Source organism: Magnolia sinica, chromosome 3, assembly GCF_029962835.1.
Source record: "Magnolia sinica isolate HGM2019 chromosome 3, MsV1, whole genome shotgun sequence".
NCBI classification, from domain to species: Eukaryota; Viridiplantae; Streptophyta; class Magnoliopsida; order Magnoliales; family Magnoliaceae; genus Magnolia; species Magnolia sinica.
Genome location: NC_080575.1, coordinates 76,227,735 through 76,254,351, shown reverse-complemented (window position 1 = coordinate 76,254,351; position 26,617 = coordinate 76,227,735). Strand labels below are relative to the sequence as shown.

Here is a 26,617-nt window from a genome sequence, read left to right as displayed (position 1 = left end):
TCGGCCGACTCAAGGAATGCTTGGACGGCTTGGTCCCTAGCCGTCTCGGCCTCCCGAGTCTTCTCCTCGGCCTGTTGAATGCGCTCCGCCGCCTCAAGCTTAGCCCGAGCTAAGTCATCCGCGCACGAAGCATGGACTGCCAGAACTCGCTGATTCTCCTCTTCGGCTTTGGAGAGTCGAACCAGTGCCTGAGCGACCTCTGCCTTCGCTTCGTCCAGGGCCCTTCTGGAAGAAGCCGCCTCTGCCCTCGCGTCTTCGGCAGCTTTCCGAGCAAGGGACGCCTCGCCTGTCAGGACGCCGACCCGGATCTCGGCCTCAGACAGAAGAGCCTGCAGCCGATGAGTTGAGGATAGCTCCCTGCTGGCCTTGATTAAGCAAGGAGCGAGTTCAAAAAGCATCCGGGCGGTCTGCGACGACGGGGCGTTGTAGAGTTTCACGAACTCTCTTTCACACCCATGGGCCAGGGCCCAAGAACCATCCCCGACACCACTTGCTGCAGGATTGACGGCCCCTCTGGTTCGTCTCTTCCCCTCGGGAGGACGCGGTCCTCGTCTCTTCCTCCCCCTTGAGGTCGCGGCCCGGTCTCTTCTTCCCGATCGGGCACCGCTCGTCTCAACGCGTCTTGAGTCAGTGCCGCCCGAGGATCCGGCGAGCCGTCTCTTCCGCCCTTTCGTCGGGTCGGGAATCACGACGACCGGAGGGGCAGAAGGCTGGCTCTTTCTCCTTCCGCGGCACCCTTTGCCTCTTCGGTGGCCGAGGCTCTAAAAGAACTGACCGCGGAGGGGCCTTCAACTTCGTGACTGGTCTAAGGGCAGGACGAGCTCCAGTCATCTCCGGTTCGGGGACAATCCTTAGGTTGGGACGAGCTTCGGGCAGATCTGCAAAAACAAAAAAAAAGGAGGGGGAGAGTAAGGCGAAGTAAGTCGGGGGAAATTTGAAAAATTCAGAAGATTCGTTCTTAATTACCTGTAACTTCCGAGTCCAGACCTGCAAGGTGAAGGCGCTCCGGCTGTAGAAGCACCTTCCAAGACCTGTCCCCCGGATCCAACGACTTCAACTCTTTGATCCGAGCCGAGGCAGTGCTGCCGAGCTTCGGCTTCTTCTTCGGAATATCTGCCAAACATAAGTTCGTCAGCTTCAGGGTGTTATAAAAAAAAAAAAAAAAAAAAAAAAACCCAAGTCACCTGCTCTTTGGAAAGCCCGAGGGACACGAGCCTCGTGGGACCCGGACTCATCCGTCTCCCAGCGACCACATGCCCAAAACCAACGCTCTCTCCAGTGTTTGTTGGAAGTGGGAGGGTCGGTTATCAGGGAACCGCCTCCGCCTCGCCAAGCAGCGAAGACGTAGAAGCCGGGGTAGTTCGGATTTACCCGCACCTGATACAGGTGGAGAAATTCGTCGACTGTAAGTGGTGGCTGTTCCATCTCAGCCCACAACACTGCACATCCGAGTAAGTTCCTCCACCCATTCGGGACTATCTGCCCCGGGGCAATCTTTATGCGAGACAAAACTCCTCGGACTATGGTTTGAAGGGCTAGACGCAAGCCGCATTGCATCGACACTTGGTAAATCGCGACTGCCCCGGCAGGAGGGTGATCCGGTAAATCATTCGGACGGGGAAGATAGGTGATGACCGACTCGGGAATATGGTATCCGACTCGGATTCTGTCCAAGTCCGTCTCAGTCAAGACTGAGGGAACCGGACCGCTTAAATCTTCCCCCGATCCTTCTTCTTCAGATTCGGCCTGCGCCGACTCACTAACAGGAGCAAGATCAGGGGTTCCTTCGGCGATTAAAACTTCATCTTCTTCCTCCTCATTCTCCTCCATATCCCTTGGCAAGTTAGGCCTTCCCGGGCGGGTTAATAGAGACGACCCGCCCCGAGAAGGAACGACGGAAGCTGGGCGCTCCGCCGGAGCTTCGGTGACTCTCTCCGGTAGACAAGCAGCGTTGGCGTCCACTGCTATCTCCGTCAGTAAGGAAGGCGATTCCGCAACGTTCCAAAAACGTTGCGCTTCGCCTTCGTCTCCGGAAGCTCCCCCCTGGGGACTTTGAGAACTCCTATCCGCCATTATTACCAAATAAAGAGGAAGGAGAAACTCACCGGAGGGAGAAAGGAAAACGGAGATGGCGGAAAGAGGCACCGACGGTAAAGAAAAAGAAAAGGAAGGAGACGAAAGGCTATGTAAACCCTAAAGAAAATGCGGAGCGGGAATGGCAAGAGCAGTAAAAGTTTAAAGTGCGGGGCCCCTGACGTTATATAAGGTCGCCATACGGCGGAGACAATTAATGAGGAAATGATTCGACGCCTGCATCGATTCCCTCGCTCGACACGTGGCGCACGTCAACTGGCAATAATAATACCTTCGCTACGTGTCCAATCCTCATTGGCGGGATGTGTGATTTGACGGCCGACGGCGCATGCGATGTCAGAAGCTGAACCGTCCCCCATCAAAGGCCTCATGGAATGCATTTAATGATCACGACTCATCTCGGACTGAGTTACGAACCGACTCCAAACTCGCTACTCCTCAGTGTCATATGAAACACAAATTTTAATGGATCTTGTTGGGGGCAAAAATACAAGTCCGAAGACTCGGACTTAATGCCTCGGGACTCGGACTTGATACCTCGGGTAGCCGAAGGATGCGTCAAATCCGAGGCATGGTTCGCTAAACCGAGACAATGGTTGAGTCGGTTCGAACGACTTATCAGCGTTCCGGGCATGTGTCGGGCGGACCTGCTTGCAAGACCGACCGTCGCTAGGTCAGATCTCATCCCGGATATCTTGGGTTAAGATCTCCGACCGAAGCTCACGGGATCGGATGATGGCTCAAGATGAGCACGATCCTATCTCCGTGATACCAGGAGAAGATCCCGCGCTCAATATCAGGAGGACCCCAGCAGCTATAAAAGGAGGACCCTTGTCACCTTGAGAGGTACGAAACAAATCCCTCCTAACAACCTTCCAATACTTTGAGACCCCGAGTCCAGGCCAGACTTTGGCATCGGAGGGTCCCCTGCTCGAGCCAGGGTCTCCTATGATTTCTTTCTGCGCAGGCATACAAGGCTCTAGGAGGACGAACCAGATAATCGCATCAACAGTTTGTCGCCATCTGTGGGAAGTGTGGTCCACCTAAGATTTTTATCTATTTCATTTCTGCGATCGTGCCCTGTAATGAGCTTCCAAAATGGATGGACGGTGTCTATGTAAAACACATACCCTACAGTAACGGATCCACCGAAGCTGCGCCCTATGCCATCCGAGCCCTGAGTTAACACGGTGGAGCCGGAAGACAGAGAAAGATGGAACATCAATCCCTCCTCGATGCCCATGGCGCAATAACATATGAATCGGGTCCAACTTCTTCTGTAATCTATCATTGACGGCTCATGTTTCAAAATTACACCTAATAGTCAATCCGATCTGTCCATTTACTTCAATATTTCCTTTTCCGCTCCTAAACGTCCTTGAGGTCCAGCTATAAAATGTCCAGAATTTTAAAATCCATGTACGATATGGTTAACTAGATGAACGGCTCCCATTGATCCGTAATCTTGCCACTTCACTGTGTGGAATGGGGGCGCGGATCACGTGTTACCCGGGTAACACCGTACTGGGTGTTTCCCTGACCGTACGGCCTACCTTGATGTATTTGTTGTATATCCACTCCGTCCATCGGTTGTTTTATGCTCATTTTAGATTATGAACCAAAAATAAAATAGATTCAACTTCAAAGTGGGCTACACCACAGGAAACAATGATCATTGAATACTCACCATCAAAAACTTCCTAGGACCCACCATAATTTTAGTTTCCATTCAACCCGTTGATAAGGTTACTTGGAACTCAATGAAGTTAAAAAACAAATATCAGCTTGATCCACGGGAAGCTTTCAATGGTTAATAACCACTGTTTCATATGGTGTGGTTTACAGTAGTTATATATCTGATTTATTTTATATAAAATTTCATAAAATGATATTTAAAAACGGATGGACGGAGAGGATATACAACACATACGTAAAGGTGGGCCCCACGGTCGGGGAAACACACATTACGGTGTTACTCGGGTAATACCTAATCCGCTCCAGCAGAATCTGCTATCTCATATTTCCGAGCTCGACCCCATCTATCCTCCTTTTCGTCCGCCTTTCTTCTCTCTTACCTACATTCTCTCCATCGGTCTGAAAAAGAGCAAAAAACCTATCTCTCGACCCTCATCTCAATCCGACCGTCCATCTCACCACTCTCCGAACCCGCCCCAGAAATCTGACGGAGAAGATGAAGCGGAAGAAATGGACGGAGGAGGAGGAATCGACCCTGATCAGCAAGTACTCGGAGCTGCTCCGGTCGGGCACTCTGTCGAAGCTGAAGACCCGCGAGAAGAAATTCGAGCCGATCGCACAGCACGTGAACGCCCTCCATCACATGGTGGACCCCACCTCCTTCCCTTTCCGATGGTCATGGCGCGACGTCTCGATCAAGGTACAGAACATGCGACATCAGTTCCTTAACGTGAAGCAGAAGATCCGAATCGTCCCTTCTTCTTCAAATTCAGCTTCGTCCAACACCAGTGGCTATAACTGGTCTGACGGTGAAAACCACTGGCAGAATTTCCTGAAATACAAGCAAGTTTTTGGAGATCTTGATCTTGATCCACCACTCTCAGCTGTTGCAAACGGAAGTGGCAACAATGCCCACGTTGGAAACAGCAACAACCACAACGATGATGATGATGAAAATGATGATGATGATAGGGCAGGACCGGTGGATGGCCCGTCATCTTTGTTGGTGGTGGATGATGATGCTGCTGCTGTTTTTGGTTATGATGGTTTTGTCGATGGCGATGGTTCTGATGTTCTTGGATTGGGTCTGGGGATTGATTGCGAGGACGGGTTTGATGCGGATCGTGATGAGGAGGAGGTGGACCCGGCTGTGAGTGATGGCGAAGAGCGGGATGGTGGTGAGGATGGGGAAGATGGTGACTTGGGTTTTGTTCGCGGGATGAAGAGAGCGAGGAAGGATGGCGAGGATTGGGGCGGGCAGGTTTTGGAGCTGAGGGAGATGGCGTTGAGGAGGGAGGAGAGTAGGAGGGAGAGGGAGTTTGGGAGAGAAGATGAGGTGGCGGCAAGAGAGGATGGGAGGCGGGAGAGGGAGAGGCAGAGGGAGGAGCGAATGGGCACGAGGGAGTTTGAATTGGAGGAGCGGGAGCGGATGTGGGTGAGGTGGCAGTTTGAGAGGCGAATGAGGGTTGAGGAGGAGTTTGTGGAGGAACGGAGGCGGAGGATGAAGATGGAGGAGAAGAGAGAGGAGGAGGAGATGAAGTGGAGGGAGCAGATGGTTGGAATGCAGATGGAGCATGAGAAACAGATGATGGAGATGTATGCGGACGCTTGTCATAACCAAATGCAGGTTTTGGGGGTTCTGGTGAGGCTGGTTAGCCAGTTCTTCGGGCCTGGGGGTGATGGGTTGGGGGGTGGGATGGGTGGGTTGCCTTCACAAGTTTTGCAGAATCTGCAGCATCCAGGGAGCTTGGTGGGTGAAAATGGGAAGGCAGATGGGAACTCAGGGGGCCACTTCATGTAGATTGATGTAAGTTGTAGCAACTCTGCTTTTTGTTGAATTGTTATTTGAATAGATGGACTTCGGGTGTGTTTGTATGCTATATCAAATTGAATTTCAATAATTAGGTCAATGAAGTAACATGGGCTAAATTGCTATTACTTTCCTAGTATTCGTGCTGATGGACTATTCTCCAAACTGCAAATATTACTTTCAAATTGAATTTGAAAGGAGCATATTTGTGAATGGAATTCTTCTTCCTCTGTGTGAATTGCAATTCAGTCATTTCCTTTCTATTGAACCAATTCTTGAAATCAAGTCCGATTGTGCATTGGAATGCAGCCCTACTGGCGATGAAATTGAATTGAGAAGCAATAATAGAGCTTGTGGTGACTTTTGTTCCAAGATGGGACATTGATGGAATAAGTGAATTTTCTGAAAGGCTCCCTTTGATAGATTTTTTGACAGGGAAATGAAAATATTTTCAACAATTGTGATCTTTATTTTTTGGGAGGTTTGGTTGGTCCTGTTTTCAGGACAGACAGGATGGGTTCTTCCCAATTCACCGTCCAGGTAACTACGTAATGGAATATTATCTAGAGATGATTTTAGAATGGAAAGATAACTTTTACTGCAGTTCCCAAGATGATGGTCAGCCTCTAATAATTCATAAACAGATGTTTATGAATTATTAGAGATGATTTTAGAATGGAAAGATAACTTCTATTGCAGTTCCCAAGATGATTGTCAGCCTCTAATAATTCATAAACAGATTTTTATTGTTTTCGCCATGAATCTCTGATTCATTGCTACGTATTAGGGGGGAAAATGATACAGTGGGGGTTGGGTTGAGTGGGGCCTTTTTCCTTTTTCCATTTGTTTTTTATTTTTTTATTTTTCTTTGGAGTAATGTTTTCCATTTCATTATTTCAACAAAAAGAAATAGTACATATGAAGCCGAATTTGGATCCAATACTTAAAAAAGGGGGAAAATTACAAACAATTTTTGTACAGATGTTTATTGTTTTCGCCATGAATCTCTGATCCATTGCTACCTATTAGGGGGAAAAAATGATACAGCGGGGGTTGGGTTCAGTGGGGCCTTTTTCCTTTTTCCTTTTTTTTTTCCCTTTCTTTGGAGGAATATTTTCCATTTCATTCTTTCAACAAAAAGAAATAGTACATATGAAGCCGAATTTTGATCGAATACTAAAAAAGAAAAAAAAATTACAAACAAGTTTTGTAGCTTCATGTTCTGCTGGCATAATTGATACTACAGTTGCAAGATTATACCTGCCTTTGAGTTTCCATTGCTATGGATGTGTGAGGTGCATACTTCTGAGGAGGAGACAATGATTTTATATATCTGTTAAAACTTGGTAAAAAATATCAGGGGTTCAGAAAATCACATCCAACTTATTTTGGATTGACTGCATCATCCTCAATCCTCAATACTGAAGGACTCGCCTCTCCCTGAGCTTAATCTTGTTGGGTGGTGTCATGTCCTCAACATCAATCACATATCTGATGCATAATTTATATGGAAAGTGACCTTACCCTCCAACACTTGTTACTACTCCCTAAGCCTCTTTGAATTGGATTGCCTTTTGTTACTACCATCAGGTCATGGTTACACTTGCCTCCATGCATTGCAGTGGAAGAAGCACCTCTTCATGACTTCAACTAGTTCCTGAATGAGATAATGAAAGGGGCCCCAATAAAACATGGTTCAAGGGAGGGATATTCATTTACTGTTAGGAGTATGTTTGAAGCTGCAATTAATGTTGTCAAATCGCATATGCAATCGTGTGCGATATGCCTGTGCGCATATGCGACCGCACAATCACATCTCTCTCTCTCTCTCTATATATATATATATATATTTTAATAAAAAAATTTCAAAAAAATTGAAAAAAAATCAGAAAATAGGGAGAAATTAAGAAAAAAAATGAGCAAAATATTAAATGCCCTTGGCCTTTGCAATACATTTAATTTAAGTAAAATAAAACCAATTACATAATGAATTAAATATTAAGTCATCATTCATCAACAATTCAACATTCTACAATATAGTTAACAAATATCAACATTCAACAGTACAGTCAACACAACAATCAACATCAACATTCAACATACTTAGTAAACAAAATGAAGAAGTTATTTATTTATTATTCATCTAATCATATGCTATATACATTGATCTATTTGCCATTGTGGCATTTGATCACCACCACCATCGTCATCATCACCATCATCATTCGAGTTATCTCATTCTTTCACACACACTTCTTCTTCTTCCGTTTCTTCATCATCTGTATGTACTAATACTTCATCAACATCCAATGGTGGATCTTCAGCTTGATCATTATCATTATCTCATCCTTCCATCTCCTTGATCTCTTCAACGGGTTGATGACTATTACTCGCCCCTTGGCTCTCTCCCATCATTCGCCTTCGAGTGGTACCTTCTCAAGGTATCGATCCGTATGCAGCATCTTTAACTTGCGCCCATGTTAGGTCCTCTCCAACAAATACCGGATCCTTCGTCTCTACGAGCCACTTGTTATTTGCATCTAACTCATCTAAGCAGATAGGGTCAAAGAAACCAGACTTTTCTTTTCTAGTTTGGAATTGTTCTCGCAATTTTTGATTGTATTGCACGAAAACCAATTCGTTGAGCTTTTTTTTAGTTTAAGGCGATTTATTTTTTTGTTATGAATCTGCATGAAAGAAAACGCATTTGGCATTAGCTATTTAGGTAATTAATTTAGCTTAGGCCTTACACTAAAAAATTGAAGTTTACAATTACTAAACTTATTGCCTCGAACGTGCTCTAATTGCGCTCACAACCCCTGGTAGAACACTTGAGTCCAAGAATCCTTATAGCCAACTTCTTTATAACTGGATCCTTCCTGTTCGGGTCTACTCCGTAGGTAGCCCATCAATCAGCTGAGAAAAACAACTTAAGTAGGTCAGAGACATTTTGTAGATTACATTGTAATTTGTAAAAAAATATTTGTAAGAAACTAAGATTGGTACTTATTGGGTAATTTCATTGTCCGATGCTTGATGATGATATCCCTTGAGAATATTCCCTCACTCTTTGTAGATAAGTCCAGTAAAGTTGAGATCCTATCCTGTTCTTCTCTATCTGGAATCATTATTTTCAAAACATCAATAAATCCAGCCATATGCATAGTAAGTGCTTCCGCTGGATCAATAGAAGTGAATAAACAAGTTGGGTTAAGGATATAAGCTGAATACAATGGAGATGACATTTGGCTGCCCCATCTTCTATCTATAATATCTATAATTGGCTTGTAATCACGGTCTCTATAGTTAAAATGGTCCATGATCATATTTTTCGCCCACTCCATCGCATTAAATATGTAGCCCATTGCAGGCTTCTCATCCCCGTCCATCAATCGCAACACAGTGACTAAGGGCTCGGATACTTTTAGCGCCTTTACCACATGTGTCCAAAAACTTTGCGAAATGATTGTTTGTTGAACCTGTTTCCTTTCAGACTTCTTTAATCAAGGCCCACTTGTAAAATAGGCCGACATTACAAAGCTTCTAAGTTTTGATTTTTTTGCATGTAATCTTTGTAGTGTTAAAAAGGTTGTAGCGAAACGGGTGACTGCTTCTCATTTGACTGAGAAGGGCGTGTTTGTACGTAAAGATTCTGATTCTTCTAGCCATTGTAATCACATATATAAATAACCTACCTATATCTTCTAACATAAGATCAACACATTGGGCCACATAAGGGGTCCAAAATAAACGATGCTTCTTCTCCATAAGAAGACGATCGACCATTACATATGAGGCCGCGTTGTCTGTAATTAATTGTATAACATATTCCTCACCTATTTCCTCAACTAAATTATCTAGTAAGCTAAACAAGTATTCTCCCGTGTGTGAATGACCTGATGCATCCACGGACTTTAAGAATATTGTCCCAGCTGGATAATTTACTAAAAAGTTAATGCGAGGCCGACTGGATCTATCGGTCCATCCATCGGCCATTAGTGAACACCCATATGTTTTCCACGATTCCTTATATTCAGTTATAAAGGATTGTGTATATTCAACTTTGGTTTTCAGGCATGTCTCCCTCATTTCATGATATGAAAGAGGTTTAAGCCCAGGTCGAAATTGACCTATAGCCTTAACTATTACTTTGAAGTTTCTCGATTTAACGGCGTTGAAAGCAATACCGGTTTGGTAAAACCACTTAGCAATATATTGAATAGTGGTTTTCCTATCTTTTTGTTTATACCGGTTTTCTAAAGTTGTTTGAGTCGGCCATTTGCCTCGACCCCTTTGGTCGATCACATCCTCGGGGTGTGGTCTACATCATCTATCCATGGGCCCATGCCCTTTGGCTCTTTTTGAAACCGTTGGTTGTACTTGTGGTATAGACCGGCCTGTCGAAGTAGGGGGAGTGAGATTAGCTTCATCTACATTAACTACGTTTATATCTTCATATGCGTCTTATTCCAAATATTCCTCATGACGTAGGGCACCATCGCATCTCTTTCTTAACTGTTTTTCTATATACTTCATGATCTCCCTTCGGATTTCTGGAGTAATTTTGTCGCATGCCTTTGCATTTAACCCTGGTAAATGTGTAAGGTATTGCTTGTGCCTTGCAATGCCACCGGAACCCACATACCCACATAACTCACATACTATGTGAGTCTTATCCGAACACTACAATAGTGCCCATACTTCCAACCCGGATCATTCGACTTGGGTTTCAAAGAGGAAGATTGGAAAGAAGACGTTATGTTGGTGGTGTGTGTGTGTGTGTGTGTGTGTGTATTGATTGCTAGTAGTAGTGCTAAAAAGTAAACAAAAAACTAAAGTAAGAGACTAAAGAGTAAAAAGACTAAAGAGAGAGAGAGAGAGAGAGAGAGAGAGAGAGAGAGAGAGAGAGAGAGAGAGAGAGAGAGAGAGAGTTACACACTTACACTAGTAGTAGAAAGGGAGGAGGGAAAAGAAAAGGAGAAAGAGAGAGTGAGTTACACTTGTAGTGAAAGAGAGGGGACAGAGAGAGATTTACACACAGACACAATTACAATTACAAATTTACGAGAAAATAAATTCTTCACTTCTCGTCTTCACTTTTGCCTTGACCCTTGAGAGTCTTGACTCTTGATTCTAGAATATTGTAGACTTGTAAGTTGTGTTGTTGTAACACTAACTTGTAACTTGTAAGTAATAGAGTAACAAACTAAAAAAAAATGTTAGAAGTTAGAACTTGGATATGGTTATGATACTTTAAGAGAGAATGAGATAGAAAGAGAGATAGAGAGATAGAAAGAGAGAGTGGTGGGTGGGTTGTGTGAATGTGATTATGAATTTATGAACTTTATAACTTGGAAAAATTAGAGTTCAATGGATGGAGCTTGGTTGTCTTGTCTCTTGAACCTTGATTATTAAATCTTTGTGGTTGTAGTTGTCCCTTGATTGAAACTTCAAATTTGAAAGAAATATGGATGGAGTGGAGCTTGGGGCTTAGAATTATGTAAGAGAGAGTGTAAGAGAGCAAAATAGAGATAGAGAGAGAGTTTAAACTTTGAGTGCATGTAAGAGTGCTTAGAATCCCTTTTTATAGAGAAAAAATCAAGATTAACAATAAAATAAAATTCTAACGGTCAGAAAACGGTTAGATTTCTGACCCTTTGCAAATATGCGATCGCATATGTATAGTAATCGCATATGCCACTGTTGCATATGCGATTTCTACACGTGTGCGCATATGCAAATGTGCGATCGCACGTGACAACACTGGCTGCAATGGAGACGCATTTAATGAGGTTGTAATGATACCTCTATTATTGGTTTCATGTTAGGTTTCTTGTAAGAGCCATTGATAAGAGTATGTTAAATCCAGCTATCGAAGTGTACCCAGATCCGTGGATATCTTGAGGGGTTTGACCCAATTTAAAATAGTCTGGGTCCAATTTTTAATCCCATTTAAGAATTGGGTTGGTTTCAGTCCACCACCTTAGACTTGTATAAAAATTGATTTGGAGGGGGTCCTAATAGGGTACTTGATTGATTGGTTAATTTTATAGTTTATTATATGTTGGAGTTCTGGCTCTTATAATATCACACCGCTATGATGTAATCTCAAGCCACAACAAACCCGAATCAACCCTAATCTGTGCGCTTTGCGGAAGCACGTTCAACGAAGATAGAACAATCACAATAAACATAATAACCAATAAAGCAATCACACAGAACACAAGATATTTTACGTGGAAAAACCCGTGTAGGAAAAAAAACATGGCACAAAGCGACATAAATCCACTATAATAAAAACCTTAGAGTTTACACAACTCACCTTCTTCGATTACAGAAGCACCTGATCTCTTCTTGCGATGCGCAACCCTAGCCCCTTGAGAAAATTTATTCTCAAGCCTTAACAAGTGTTTAGAGATCCTCTCACCTTGCAAACCCTTGCCCTTAGAGAGAAAACACTCGAATAAACCAAGCCTTAATCGAAACCGGATTTAAATACCCTAATTTGCGCTAATCTGCATAACCCGTTCGGTCATACCGAATAGGATCTTCAGTCGGACTGAACCAAACTGACTACACTTTTCAATCGAACCAAAAACATGCAAATCTTCACAGTGTGCAAACTGAGAATCCACTTAATTTTCAGTGGAATTGAAAATTCATTCGGTCGAACCAAGAGATGGCTTCTTTGCGCAACAAATTGATAGAATCCAAGGCATCCTGCGCAACAATCTCCTGTGCAACCTCCACCTTGAGTGTAGACCGCTTCCTGCATTCTCCAGCTGAAACGCAGCTCCATCCGCACTCCTGTGCAAGGGTGCCCAATCTTATCAATGGCTGGTGAGATTGATCAAGCCCAAGCAATGCTTAAATTTCTTTGTGGTCACTGGTTTTGTCAACATATCCACGGCATTCTCGTCCGTGTGAATCTTCTAAAACAGAATCTCTCCTGAAGTATTGAGTTCCTATATCTTGTAGAACCTCACGTCGATGCGCTTAGTTCTAGTGTTTCAAATAGCATTCGTAGCATAGTGGTAGCGTAGCGTAGTTAAATAGCGTAAATCCCCTGTAGCACTACATAGCATAAATCCCTTGTTAGGTATTTTTATATTTTTTACTAATCATATTTTTTCTAATTTTAAATTAAAAAATATAAGTATCATGTAGCTTAAGATACACGCTTTGCTATCTACGCTACAAACTACAGAGGGCTAAACACTACGCAACACGCTATCGCTATTTAAAATACTGCTTGGTTCTCGCGTGATACACCTGATTCATCGTTAGATAGATAACACTCTGTCTATCGCAATGCAATCGAATCGCCTCCTACTTCAACCAAAGTTCTCCTATCAGACCTTTCAACCATAATGCCTCATTTGACGCTTCCATCGCAGCCATGTATTTTGCCTTGGTTGTAAACAACGCTACGTTATCGTAGATTGTAGCGTAGATCTCCAACATATAGGTCCGCTTGCTAATGTGAAATCCCGTAGTGGACTTCCTGTTGTCCAGATCACTTGCATAATCTGAATCCACGTACTCTACAACTCCACCTGAAGCTTTATGTCCCCCGAACATGATTCCAATTTAACTGTGCCCTTAAGATACCCGAGAATTCACTTAATAATATTTCAATGCTCTTTCCTTGGATTCACCATATATTTGTTGAGCACACTAACTGCCTGTGAGATATCCGGCCTCGTGCAAACCATTGCATACATGAGACTCCCCACTGTACTTGCGTATGGTACCCATGACATTTATGAAATCTCATCTTCTGTACTTGGACACGACCTGTCTGACAACTTAAAGTGACCAACTGGAGAGGCGTGCTAACTGGCTTGGCACCTTCCATGTGGAACCTCCTAGTGCCTTTTGCACATAACCCTTCTGAGATAGCTACAACTTCACAGACTCTCTGTCTTTGTGTATCTTCATGCCTAGGATTTTTTTCACAGCGCCCGAATCCTTCGTGTCAAGCTCCTTGCTTAACAGAGGCTTAGGCAAGAGTATCTCCTTGTCTTTTGCAATAGTTAACATATCATCAATGTATAGCATTTGTAGAATGTAGGACCCATCCTCAAGCATCCTATAATATATGTAACAGTCGTACTCACACCTGATATACCCAATCTCCACCACATATGAATCGAATCACTTGTACCATTGCCTTAGAGACTACTTCAGCCCATACAACGACTTCTTCAACCTACACACATGGCTTTCCTTATCAAGCTCCTCGAATCCTTGAGGCTGCCTCATGTAAATGACTTCCTCCAAGTTCCTATAAAGGAATGCCATTTTCTCATTGAGCTACTCAAATTCTAAATTGGATTTCGCTACCATAGCTAGTAGCACCCTGATCAACGTATGTTTTACGACTGGAGAGAAAACTTCATTGTAATCTACACCTTCCCTCTACGAGTACGCCTTTGCTACAAGCCGTGCCTTGGATTTTTCGCCCTTTTTCTCTGTTAATGCTTCATTCTTTCTGAATACTCATTTATACCCTTTAGCCCTCTGACCTTTTGTAAGTTCCACCAACCCCTATGTTTGATTCCTATATAGAGATTTCATCTCTTCCGCCATGGCCGGCATTTACTTGTCGCCATCCTTTCCAAAATTTTCTTTTTGAAAGGTGGAGAGATCTCCACTCCCTGTGAACAATGCAAAAAAAAACCATGTTCTCGAACCTGTATCGAACCAAGGCTCTAATGGTTTTTTTTTTTCCCTTGTTCTTGGCTATACTCTCCTGGGTATCCTGCTGATTATTTTGCTCAGTTTTTTGTTCTTGCTGAATCTCACCTTCAGTAACAAGCTCAACTGGCTCCACTTGCATCGACAATTTCTTAGCCTTACCATGTTTTTCCAATTTCTTTGTAGCTTCCTTGTTGGCCTTCAATATTGTGCCTCATCGAAGATGACATCTCTATTAATGACCACCTTCCATGAAACAGAATTCCAAAGCTTGTTGCTCTCAGCACATTTCTCATACCCAATAAAGAAGCACTTCCCAGATTCGGGATCCAACTTTGTTGTTTGTCCACTCTGCATGTGGACGTATGCTAGACACTCGAAGATCCTCATCCCTAAGTAATCGATGTAATTGCATGTCCAAACTAATGTTGTTAAATGGCATACGCAATCCTGTGCGATTGCTTATGCTTGATCGCTTATGCGATCGGACAATTTTTTATTTTTTATTTTTTTTGATTTTTTTAAAGAATAAAAAAATGAAAAAAAAATAAAAAAATGGAAAGTATGGCATATGCCATTATGCGATCATAATATGGCATATGCAATATGCGATTGCATACTATCCATATGGCATATGCGACCATTGCATATTCCATATGTATGGCATTATGCAATTATGTGATCGCTTTTTACAACATTGGTCCAGACTTCCTCTGTAACCTTGGAGTCTAGCGCTGTAGATGGTGACCGATTTACAATATAGCATGCCATGTTAACTACTTCTGCCCAGTAGCTTTTAGGTTGCCTCGCATGCAACCGCATACTTCTTGCCCTCTCCAATAGAGTTATATTCATCCTCTCCACCACTCCATTCTGCTGTGAGGTTCTTGGAGTTGAGAAGTGCCTTGTGATGCCATGTTCCTTGCAAAATTTCGTGAATCCCGCCTCTCTGTACTTTGTATTGTTATCTAACCTGAGACATTTTATTTGTCTCCGGGTTTGCTTCTCTACTCCCACCTTCCATTCCTTGAACTTGGTGAACATTGCAGACTTGTGCTTTAAGAAGTAAACCCAAACTTTTCTCAAGCAATCATCTATGAAGATCATAAAGTATCATGTTCCTCCCTTAGACGGTATTGTTACTGGCCCCCAGACATCAGAATGAATATAGTCGAGCACCCTGCTGCTAGCACATGTAGCAGTTTTGAACCTTACACCGCACTACTTCCCATAGATGCAATGCTCACAAAAATTTACCTTGCACGCCTTAACTCCCTTCAATAGTTTCCGTTTATGGAGTTCTATTATGCCCCCCTCTCTCATATGCCTTAATTGCATATGCCACAGATTTGCGCCATCTGTGCCGGATTTTGTGTGTGAGGTAGTAACGACCTCACCTATAACCTTGCTCCCAACCAACTTGTATAGATTTCCCGTTTTTATGTCCCTTAATTAACATCGTTGCACCTCTGGTTACCTTGATTACACAACCAGATGTGGTGAACATGCACCTGTTCGTATCTAAAACTCCCAAGGATATCATTTTTTTCTTCTGATATAGGACATGTCTGACATCACCTAGATTCCATATGACCCCATCAATCATCCTTACCTTGATGGCCCCTATTCCAATGGCCTTGCATGCTGTGCCATTCCCAATCAGAATACATCCACCATCATAGGACTTACAGGAATCGAACCAAGTTCTATCCGGGCACATGTGATACAAACATCCTGAATCAAGTATCCATGTATCTGAAAGACAACTCGTACCTAAATAGACTGAGAAGAGGTCTTCTTCTAAGTTTTCTTCCGTTACACTAGCCGATTCACTCGTGTTACTTTTACCCTTGCTTTCTAGGTCATCCTTTTGTTTTTGGTAGTCTCTCTTGAAGTGTCCCTTTCTGCCACGATAGAAGCATTCATCCTTAGCCTTTGATTTCGATTTATACTTTTCTTCTTGTCAATCTGAGATCGCTCTGTGGATCTCCCACGTCCCTAACCTCCTTTTGCAACTAACCCTTCTATCTGAGAGTCTTCATCGCTTGACTACCTCCTCATCTCGTTCGAAACGAGAGTCGTGGTGATCTCTTCTAGCTTCACTGTATTCTTCCCATACAAAAGAGTAGTGACGGGATGGTCGCATGATGTGGGAAGCGATGCCAGAAGTAGCACTGCTTTGTCTTCTTCCTCGATCGTCACATTGAGCCTTAACAATGCGCTACGTGCCTTCGTAAACAAGTTCATGTGCTCCATGAGATCGGATCCTTCCTTCATCCGTAACCCGAAAAGTTGTTTATTCACAAACAACTTATTTGTGAGGGACTGTGCTATGTATAGATCTTCTAGTTTCTTCCATATCTTCGGGGGAGATTCCTCATCCAGAACGTTGTCATCCGATAGACATAGATGGATGATGCTCATAGCCTTCTCCCCGAGTTTGCTTCAGTCATCATCCGACAGTTTTTCCAGTTTAGTCTCCAACAACACCTTGCTCAACCCATGTGATATTAGAATATTCTTAACCTTCCACTGCCACAAACTAAAATTGTTCTTCCCATCGAATTCTTGTATATCGAACTTCGACCCTGACATCTTCGCTGAATTCTTAAACGTCTTTAAACCCAACTCTCTGATACCACTTTGTTTTCTGGCTCTTATATCACACCACTATGATGTAATCCCAATCCACAACAAACTCGACTCAACCTTAATCCATGTGCTTTGCAGAAGCATGTTTAACAAAGATAGAACAATCACAATAAACATAATAACCAATAAAGCAATCATACAGAACATGGTATTTTACGTGGAAAAACCCTTGCGGGGAAAAAACCATGGCACAAAGCGAAAGAGATCCACTACAATCAAAACCTTAGAGTTTACACCACTCACCTTTTTCGATTACAAAAGCGCCCGATCTCTCCTTGTGATGCGCAACCCTAGGAAAACCTTAGCCTCTTTAGAATATCCCTTCTCAAGCCCTTACAAGTGTTTAGAAATGCTCTCACCTTGCAAAACCTTGCCCTTAGAGAGAACACTCGAATTAACCAAGCCCCAATGGAAACCGGACTTAAAGACCCTAATTTGTGCTGATATGCGTAACCCGTTCAGTCGGACTGAATGTGACCTTTGATCAGACTGAACCAAACCGACTACACTTTTCGGTCGAACCAAAAATGTGCAAATCTTCATAGTGTGCAAACTGAGAATCTACCCAATTTTCGGTGGGACTGAAAATTCATCGGGTTGAACTGGGACAGGGCTTCTTTGCACATCAGATTGGTAGAATCCAAGGCATCCTGCACAACATTATATGTGTTAATATGTATAATGAATCTATCTGATGTCTATTATGTATTATGGAGACTTAAAAATGATACTTGGGAGAACTCAAAACCAATCACCTGAAGATATAAACACTTGGACATGTTGGGTGCCCGTCGAGTACCTGAAACCTAATCAGATTTGGGTCCAGTACTTCAAATGTTGTACGTGGACTAGAACCCAGGGCCTAACCTGAACCCCTTAGGCAGGTTTGGATACCAGCACACACATTTCCAACCCAAACCCCTCAAATGTTGTATATGGACTAGAACCCAGGGCCAAACCTGACCTCCTTAGGCAGGTTTGGATGCCAGTACACAAATACCCAACCCAAATGCCAACTTCTTGACAGCCCTAATGGCAGCAACTTGCTGTGTGATACCAGTACCTGCTGCATGTTCACTTCAACAAATCAGACAACCCCCAAAGAAAAGAAAAAAGGATTACCTGATGATTATTTGATAATATGTTTCTCTGCTCCTTCATAATGTTTTTGGATCATTTCATCCTCAGTCTTTTTATTTTAACATAGATGGTGTCCTCTGCAAGTATTTCATGATATCTCTGTTTTAATTTGCAAAAGCAAGAATAATTTCAATTAAACTATAATTTCTCAATTTAAGGTTATAGGAGTTACAATCTTGGTCTTATCTGTGATTTGTTTTATGGAATTCTTGTCAAGGCAAATCCCAATCATGTAGACAATAGACACATGGAACCACCATGTGGCCCCCTGTTATGACATTTAGTTATAGAATGATTTTAGTCAAGTTGGGGAAGCACCACTTTAGATGGTTTAGGTCTCCCTGAACCTGTTATGTAATCCACAAAAGTGAGAGAAAGGAAAAGAAAAGAAAAGAAAAAGAAAAAGAAAAAAAAAAGAATATTGACATTGTGGGCCTGTTGCAAAGGGTTAAACCATCTAAAGGGACTCGCACAATCTTATTAATTGGACCTCGCACAATCTTATTAATTGGACCTCAGAATGTGATTTTCTTGGTGGCTTGCGAATTTCCTGTAGGAGCCAGTAAACAGTCTCTATGCTTTCAGTGTCAATCTCTCACGTTCATAGATCCACTAATGGCTAATGCAGATCTGCAGGGGGTTAGATCTGTTTTTTTTTGTTAGTCCCGGGGCCCTTTTTTTCTTTTTCTTTTCTCTGTTGGGTCTTGGCTTGCTGTTGTCTTTTGTGCCTTTTTTATTCTCTCTTTTTTGAATATATATATATATATATATATATATATATATATAATCCATTCATCAAAAAAGAAAAAAAGAAAAGAAAAGAAAAGGAAAAACTGCCCTTCGATAAGAAGGTTGAGAAGATTAGATAGCCCAACAAGTTGATTTGTTGGCTTTCCTTGCATGTTATTGTGGACTGTGATAAAATGCCTACCATGTAAATTTGTCAAGTCATCAGGCTCTTTCTACAATGTCTTGGACTTAGCGTTGCCCAATCATCAACTCCTAATGAGCATTGTGTTTTTTAGATATACTAGTTATCCTGCACTGTCCATCTATCACACCATTTTTTACATCAAAACCCATAGTTCAAATGGCCAAATCTGTTATACCCATAACAAAGGTAATAAATAACACAGGTTGTCTGAGTTAACAATCTTGGCTTGCTGTGCCTTTTGTTTTATGGAATTTGTGTCAAGGAAAACGCCCATCATGTAGACAATGCACACATGGAAACATCATGCGGCCCTCTTTTATAACATTAATCAGTCTGGTTGGCGAGACACTGCTTTGTACCGCTTTCAATCTCCCTGAGGCCTGAACCCACAATGCAATCCACCCAAAATTGAAAAGAAGGAGAAGAAATAGCTACTAATAAAAGTTTGAGAAGATCAGATAGCCCAGCAAATTGATTTTTAGGCCTTTTTCTTGGCTTGTTATTGTGAACAGTGTGATAAGATGTTGGGGGTGCACATGGTCAAGGAGGAAGTCGAGCAGATGGCATTGATCTTCAGGTGTTGGGCGGGGGCTTTCCCTTCTACTTATCTTGGGCTTCTTTGTACTGGAAGCTGGTGAAGCATGTGGGATACTGTTGTGGAGAGGTTTCAAGGGAAGCTCTCTAATGGAAATCTCGATTCCTCTTATTGGGTGGTCGTACTAAAGCAGCATTGTCAAATCTCCCGTTACTAAAGCTGAGGCGTAACTTCCCATGGCAGGGAGTAGATGATAAAAAAGGTTCTACCTTGTGGGGTGGAAAGAGGTGTGTAGGCCAGGAGGGGCTGGTATAAGGATTTGGAAAAGATGAATCTAGCTCTCTAGGGAAAATGGTTGTGGTGTTTCGGCATTGAGGAGGATGCTCTTTGGCGTAGAACTATAGCTGGAAAGTAAGAGTGTTGAGCCCCATGGATTTGGAAAGGGATATCTAGGGTCAAGCACATGTTTAGTCCAAGAATTCTATTGGAAGTGGAGATAGTTCGCTTTTGGGAAGACGTATGAATTGGAGAATCCCTGCTCCAATGTGCATTCCCTCGGTTTGCCCCTTTTTCCTTGAGGGGGAATGTTATGATATTTAGTTGTTTCTCCTTGGCAATGTGGTGGTTTGGTCTCCTCCATGCCGTTGGAACATGATGGATGAAGAGGTGGAGTTTGTGAGGCTCCTTGAGTCTCTCATACATTGTATGCGGGTGAGGGATGAAGGGGACAACGCTTTGGCTAAATGATAAATCTGGTCATTTTTCGGTTTGGTTCTTATACAGTCTACTGCAGCATTTTGAAGGGGATGGTTCGAAAGTTGTCACGGCCAGGGTGTGGCACCATGGAGCTCCTCCAAAGATTGCGGCATTCGGATGGCAATTTGGAAGAGTTCTTATTGTAGATAACCTCCAAAGACGATCAATGGTGTTACCTAATGCATGTGTGATGTGTATGGCAGATGCCGAGACAGTAGATCACTTCTTTATTCATTGCTCGAATCAGTGGGAGATTTGTTCTTGATTTGGCATGGGGTAGGAACAGGAAGAACACTATAGGTATGTGGAGATTGGTTCTTCTAGCCTCCTTATGGGCAATATGGGGGGAAAGAAATGGGGGATGCTTCTTCCTTAATAACATTATGTTGTTACTCTTCAAAAATAAAAGATTGTAATTTTTCTTTTTTTCTTTGCTTCTTCCTTAATAAGATTGTGTTACTCTTCAAGAAAAAAAGAAAAGAAAAAGAGTGTACTACATAAATTCATCAAAATGAAACCATCAGGCTCTTTCCACAATATGCCTTGAATTAAAATTGTCTGATCATCAACTCCTCATGATCATTATTTCTTATGTGTACTAGTTGTCCATCTATTGCATCGTTGTTTACAATTAAACCCATAGTTCAAATGGTCAATCTTCTTCTTCTTCTTCCTTAAATTTTTTTTAAAAATTAATTAATTAATTTATTTAAATTTAATAGCATCAATCTATTCTATTCATAACAAAGGTAATAAATAACAGAGGATCTATTTGTTTCCTCCACTATCATTCATCATCCTTGAGGCTGTCTGTTATTTCCCATGTTATTAACTCTTTCACTTGTTTCTGGTACAATTCCAAGCCACATATTTGACAATGAGTTCCAGTCAATGAGTATACATATTTACAGATTCTTAGCTACGTTAATGGTATTGAGCAGTGCCCCTAGTCCCGAAATGGCAAAAGATGTCTTAGACGCATCCATGACCAGTCAAAGCTATGGTCATGCTGAAATTTTCTAGGAGTTAGGGTGCCAACTCTTGGCCAGGTGGGATCCAGATCATCTTATTCCCATGCGAATTCCAAGGCACATAATGTTATACCCTAAAATTTCGCACACCCCCTTCTGGAAAAGTCTATGGTGACACATGGCAGATAATGAGGAGAATAGCCAATGATTGCATGGTTTGTCATGCTATCATGGTAACATTGTACTATAGAATGCCCCCATTAAGGATGAAATTTGTCTCCCACGGTTCTCATGAGTGTACACAATATGCTTTTTAGGAAAGCACATGCTCATATGGCACAAGCCTAAAATTTCAGGATATTAAACACTTACAGCTTTACTATAGAAAAGAAAAAAGGAAAAAAAACAATGAAAAAGCTCACAGGATACTACACAAATGTTTCTTACAAAAGCAGAATGCAAGGTGAAAGTGTTCCAGATTTCATTTATCCGTCTTATGAATTAAAGATCTGATTCTCTCATTGGCCTCCATAAGTGAATATTCTTGCTATGGAAGCAGAACTGATAGGATGCAAGGGAAACCTAGGATAGGATGAGAAGGGGCGGAACTGATGAGATGAGGAGGAAAACCCAGGAAACCACACATTGGGAGCTATGTGGTAAGGAGTATCAGGGTGTAAGCTTTCTTGATATCAAGTTGAACTGGAAAACAATCAGTTGAAGGCGGTCAGAAGTAACAGAGCTCTTGGAAATTTGCTTGTTCTATAAGTCCAAGTTGAATTGTGATGGGCCTGATGACAGGTTAATGGGTTATTATTAGATTTACCTCATACGATGACTTAGTTTTACCCTATCCTTTGTTTCTTTTTTTGGAACAATTACAAATACTTTCAAAATTTATTTATTTATTTATTTTTATTTTTTTTATGGATCTACCACCAGAAATTCAGTGCCTAATGTGGTTCTGTAGAGTGACCATAAGGGACTAAGGATGGCTTATCTGTCAACTTATTCCACTATCACCCCAAAAAACCAAGTGCTACCTTGAGAGGTTCAGATTAGGCAGGAGGCATAGGCATCGATGGGGTCTAAAATTGTTCACAGAAGCATCGGAAGGCCAACTAATTGCAGAGGGGAATTTGACAATTTTCTCTGAAGGGGATGATAATTTATTAAAAACCATCCAAGGAAAATAAAACTCAAGATGATGAGAGATCATCGAGAAATACAAGCCTCCTGACCCACAACAAGCGTTTCCCTGTTCAAATTGCCCAACCCTGATACCCAATTTCTGATCCAGCTTCCAATCTGCTGCAAAGCCTCATCTCATGACTTGAGAGTTTAAAAAATCCCCATTGTTTCATTTTCAATAGAGACCAAATAGTTGATAGAAGAGAAGTCGCGTCAGCTAGATACCTCGCTATGCCAAGAACAGCTCTCAGATAGATCTGGGCATCACCCAATTTACTCCCAACAGACTTGGAACTTACCACCTCAGCTCTGCTGAGAATGTACTGAATAAAAAATGATTCGCTAACTCAGCTTGAAGGCAAAGATAGCGCTTGGTTAATAACCATGTTCCTATCTCAACTGATCTTAGTGAGAACTTTGTCCCTCTGTACCAACCAACAAAAGGCAATGATGTTAGGAATTATGTATTCAGGAAATTAATCAGAACATAATAATTCAAGATGGATTATATTTTTTCTGGAACATCAAACCTAATTTGATGATTTGGCAACGGCAACAACATAAATGTGACGAGTTGATTTCTTGCTGGTACAATGCATGGACTAGGTTGTTTTCTTTGAGATAGTTTGTGACCCTCGGTACTTTGACCATTGCAGTAGGGCTCCTAGTGCGCTATGCAGAAGATACAATTGCCCAATGTATGGAGTTCCACAATGTGCACAGGCTTTAGAAAACTAGCACCAAAACCACCAAAACCACCAAAAACACCTTCCTTCGAATGCCTAGAGAGAGAGACAAGAAAGATAAAATTTTGAGAGGAAAATAGAATAGAGAAAAAGGACCTTTGTTGTGATTAAAACCCCAGGGAAAACACCCTTTTTAATAAATGAGAAACTGGCTGTTACTGAACGTTCACATCCCATTGAAATGCGCTCGAAAACGAGGAGGCATGTCTTGTATGAAAGAAACGGCCTTAAGCTATGGCCACATCCAATGGTTATGATAATGATGATTAAAAATTGATTATTAAAATCAAAATAGATTTTGGCAAAAAGGGACTCACTCCAGCCTATCAGACCAGGATTTGCACCCTCATGCATGCAAGTACCTGCGCCCATGTGCTCAGTTGACTGGTTTCCTGGTCAGCTCGAGCCCCTGGCTGGGTTCATGTATCTATACTGGTTAGAGCACAATGCGAGTACTTTTCAAAAGAACTAGTGTGGAATGCTTTATAAGCACCCTCCACTGTTCCCTATCCAATGTGGGACTGTACCTTTACGCTTGAAAAGGTAAAAAAATGTAGCATTTCTCAAGAGTTTGCAAAGACCACAAATTACACCAAAGTCTTGCATTTTTTGAAGTTCTTCAACACGAGATACTTCCATGTAAACTTTGAGGGGAGGGGAATCCGATGAATGCTCTCTTGGGTGACGATGTGAAATCTGGGGTCACAACATCTCATTTGCATCATCAACAAGATTAGGGATCTTGTGCAATATGCTGCTCTTGGTTCTTTTTTCTCATAATAGAATTGAAATTACCAATAAAAAGACAAGATTAGGGATCTTGCTTCAACTATGGAAATGGTTTATATCCATGTCTGACACTAGGTGGGTGTCGTCAAGGATATCTTACCTTAATTTGTACTTGTGTTATTTTAATAAACATTGTTATTTATATTTAAAAAGAAAAAGATGAAAGGGTGTCTGTGTATCTCTTATTAACTATGCATCTTAATGCAGGATAGAGTCTGATCTTGAGGTCTTCTTGTATATGGCATTGCAATGTAAGGAGAAGGTGGTGAATTGTGTGGGTTCTCTATGTTAGGACAGGTACCTACTATCCAATTTCTGCCACTGAAATTTCAAAGCCTAATTTGACTAGCTCACACAATTGGCTTGCTGTTATTACATGATAAGTTGCTTCTCCACATGTTCTGTTACTTGATCTTCTTATTCTTCAAGTGAATTTCACTGTTTTTTCAGGCAAGAAAGAATTCAATAAGGTTGGTGGGCAGGCCTGTTTTAAATGGTTGAGGGGAAGAATGCCATTTCACAGATACTTCTCAGTCCGTGGCGTCTGTTAGAATTAAGAGAGTTTTATTAGACTCGTCTTCTATTGTGTATATTTATGCTCCCCAGGGACAGCATACCATTTTGTAATAGGGTTTATTGAATAAAAGAGATCAGAGGGCTGTAATTCATCTCTATTCACACTCTTCCCAAAATCTCCTCCTCTTTTCCCTCTTCATGGTATTAGAACTCTGGTTACCCTTAACCATAGTTCCTCTTTCTTCTCTTACTTCCCTTCCCCTGTTTTTTCCTCTCTCGATTCTTTTCTGCTCTCTCCTCTTTCCCCAGGAGGCCAGTGCCGCCGCTGCACCAGGCCGCAGCATCCACTGGTGCTTTCAATCACGCAGCAGCGTCTCAACGCAACAACCCCATCGGTGCTTCCACTCAAACCAACAGCATCTTAATGCCACAGCTTTGTTCCGCAGATCCGTGATTGTTTATGACAATAGGGATAAGCTGGTGTGTACCATGTCATAAGTGCTAACATACTCGTGAGTAATTTGTTATGACCTTCATCCTCATCTTTGCTTGAAGGGCTTCGACTGTGTCCAATGGTCCTACCAGTCGCAGAAAAAATTGACAATGTCAGCATGTCTGTCCTGAACAACTTTGCCAAGTGAATCTTGGACATGAAGAACCAGCTCTCATTTTGATGTTGTAAATGTTATGATAGGAACTTTGAGAATTCATCCTCTACTTAATAAAATGTAATGAAAAACAAATCTTAATTTTGGGGCCCTTTGGATGCACCCCAGTTAGGTTTTGCAATGTTCACGCAAATCTGGATTGGGTGTGTGTCCGTTAGGTGTCTTGGGTCGTAATGTATGTATATTTATTGGGTCCTTCTCATTACTAGATGTACAATTTGTGGAGTGCAGGGCATTTGCTGAATTCAATCTAACACGAAATAGATGTACAATTTGCGGAGCGCAGGCCGTTTGCTGAATTCAATCTAACACGAGGCCACATGTGTGATCAAGGCTTGTATTTAGATTTTGTGTGTGATTATGATGCGCAAGCGTGTTTGATTGAACGCTGGTGCTCCCGCGTTAAGTCAGATTGATTGGGGATTGAACACAACATCTAGCCATCCACTCAACCATCGGTTGTGATCAGTAATCAAACGATTTACAAAAGGGTAGGGGTTAGCCTCTCTTGATGGATTCTTTTTGCCTCGTGTCTAAGGACTTGTTCTTTCATTAGACAAAACAATAAATTTCTTAAAAGAACGAAGATGAACAGATAAATAAGCGAAATGCTGAACAATGCCGATTTCATTAATTGAATATTCGGCTCATTACAATTGATAAAGTATTAAAAATAACATATTTCATTAATTGAATATTTGACTTATTACAATCGATAAAGTATTGAAAATAACATAAAGAAATAAACAAATGAGAGATAAATACCTGATCCGTGTGTAAAAATAGATGATCAAGGCAAAGTGTCAACACGATGTGACCAGGTAGATGTGATCGCCTAAGTAAGAACTTAGTTAATTGGGATATGACAACTTAGGGTTGTGGACATTTAATCTAATCCCATGGTTTTGTAGCGGTGGACGTTGGGCTGTAGCAATTTATGCTAAAGCTAGATTAAGCTATGTTAAGATAAAAGTAAAAATAAACGAAAGATAAATCGTAAAAGTTGATAGGTGTGTTTGGCATGGGGCCTCGAGCTCTTCTTCGTGTGTTTCTTTTTATAGCTTGTCGAGGTGGCTAAACCTTTGCTAGGTTTCCTTGATGATCATGGATATTCCATGTATTTGGCATGTATTCTTGATAAAAAAGTATTCGGATAGATCCGAAACTGCTAGCTTCTCGGATGTTCTTCTCATAGTTGATCCATTGATGAGAGATCTTCGTGGCCTACTAATCGGATTTGGGATTGATCCCAAACCTCAAATCGACCACAATCATGCATCTGAATGGTCTAATCAAACCACCTACATTTAACCTAATGTCTCGTTCCTTGATGGTTTGGAGTGCCGGGGGAATTAGATGGATGGGCCACCTGATACTGATCTATTATCAAACGGGTCATATCAGATATTTTATCGAACTT

At 41.9% G+C, this 26,617-nt stretch overlaps 1 protein-coding gene across 3 annotated transcripts; it reads left to right on the top strand.

The window, feature by feature from the left end:
- The first annotated feature begins 4,119 nt into the window (after positions 1-4,119).
- LOC131240033 (uncharacterized) lies at positions 4,120-24,687 on the top strand. 3 transcript variants are annotated; one of them, XR_009168576.1, is made up of 3 exons: positions 4,121-5,596; positions 24,221-24,310; positions 24,464-24,687. XR_009168576.1 is itself a non-coding variant. In XM_058238041.1 (2 exons), exon 1 carries the CDS (start codon positions 4,286-4,288, stop codon positions 5,588-5,590), a length of 1,305 nt encoding a protein of 434 aa, XP_058094024.1. In that variant the 5' UTR covers positions 4,120-4,285; the 3' UTR covers positions 5,591-5,596; positions 24,464-24,687. The 3 variants fall into 3 exon arrangements, 2 of the variants coding, with proteins under 2 accessions (XP_058094024.1, XP_058094023.1); XM_058238041.1 differs by lacking the exon at positions 24,221-24,310 and having other exon boundaries at positions 4,120-5,596; XM_058238040.1 differs by lacking the exon at positions 24,464-24,687 and having other exon boundaries at positions 24,221-24,311.
- Positions 24,688-26,617: the final 1,930 nt, after the last annotated feature.

Coding starts and splice junctions, on each gene's coding strand:
- LOC131240033 (XM_058238041.1), top strand. CDS start 4,286: ATGAAGCGGAAGAAATGGACGGAGGAGGAGGAATCGACCCTGATCAGC.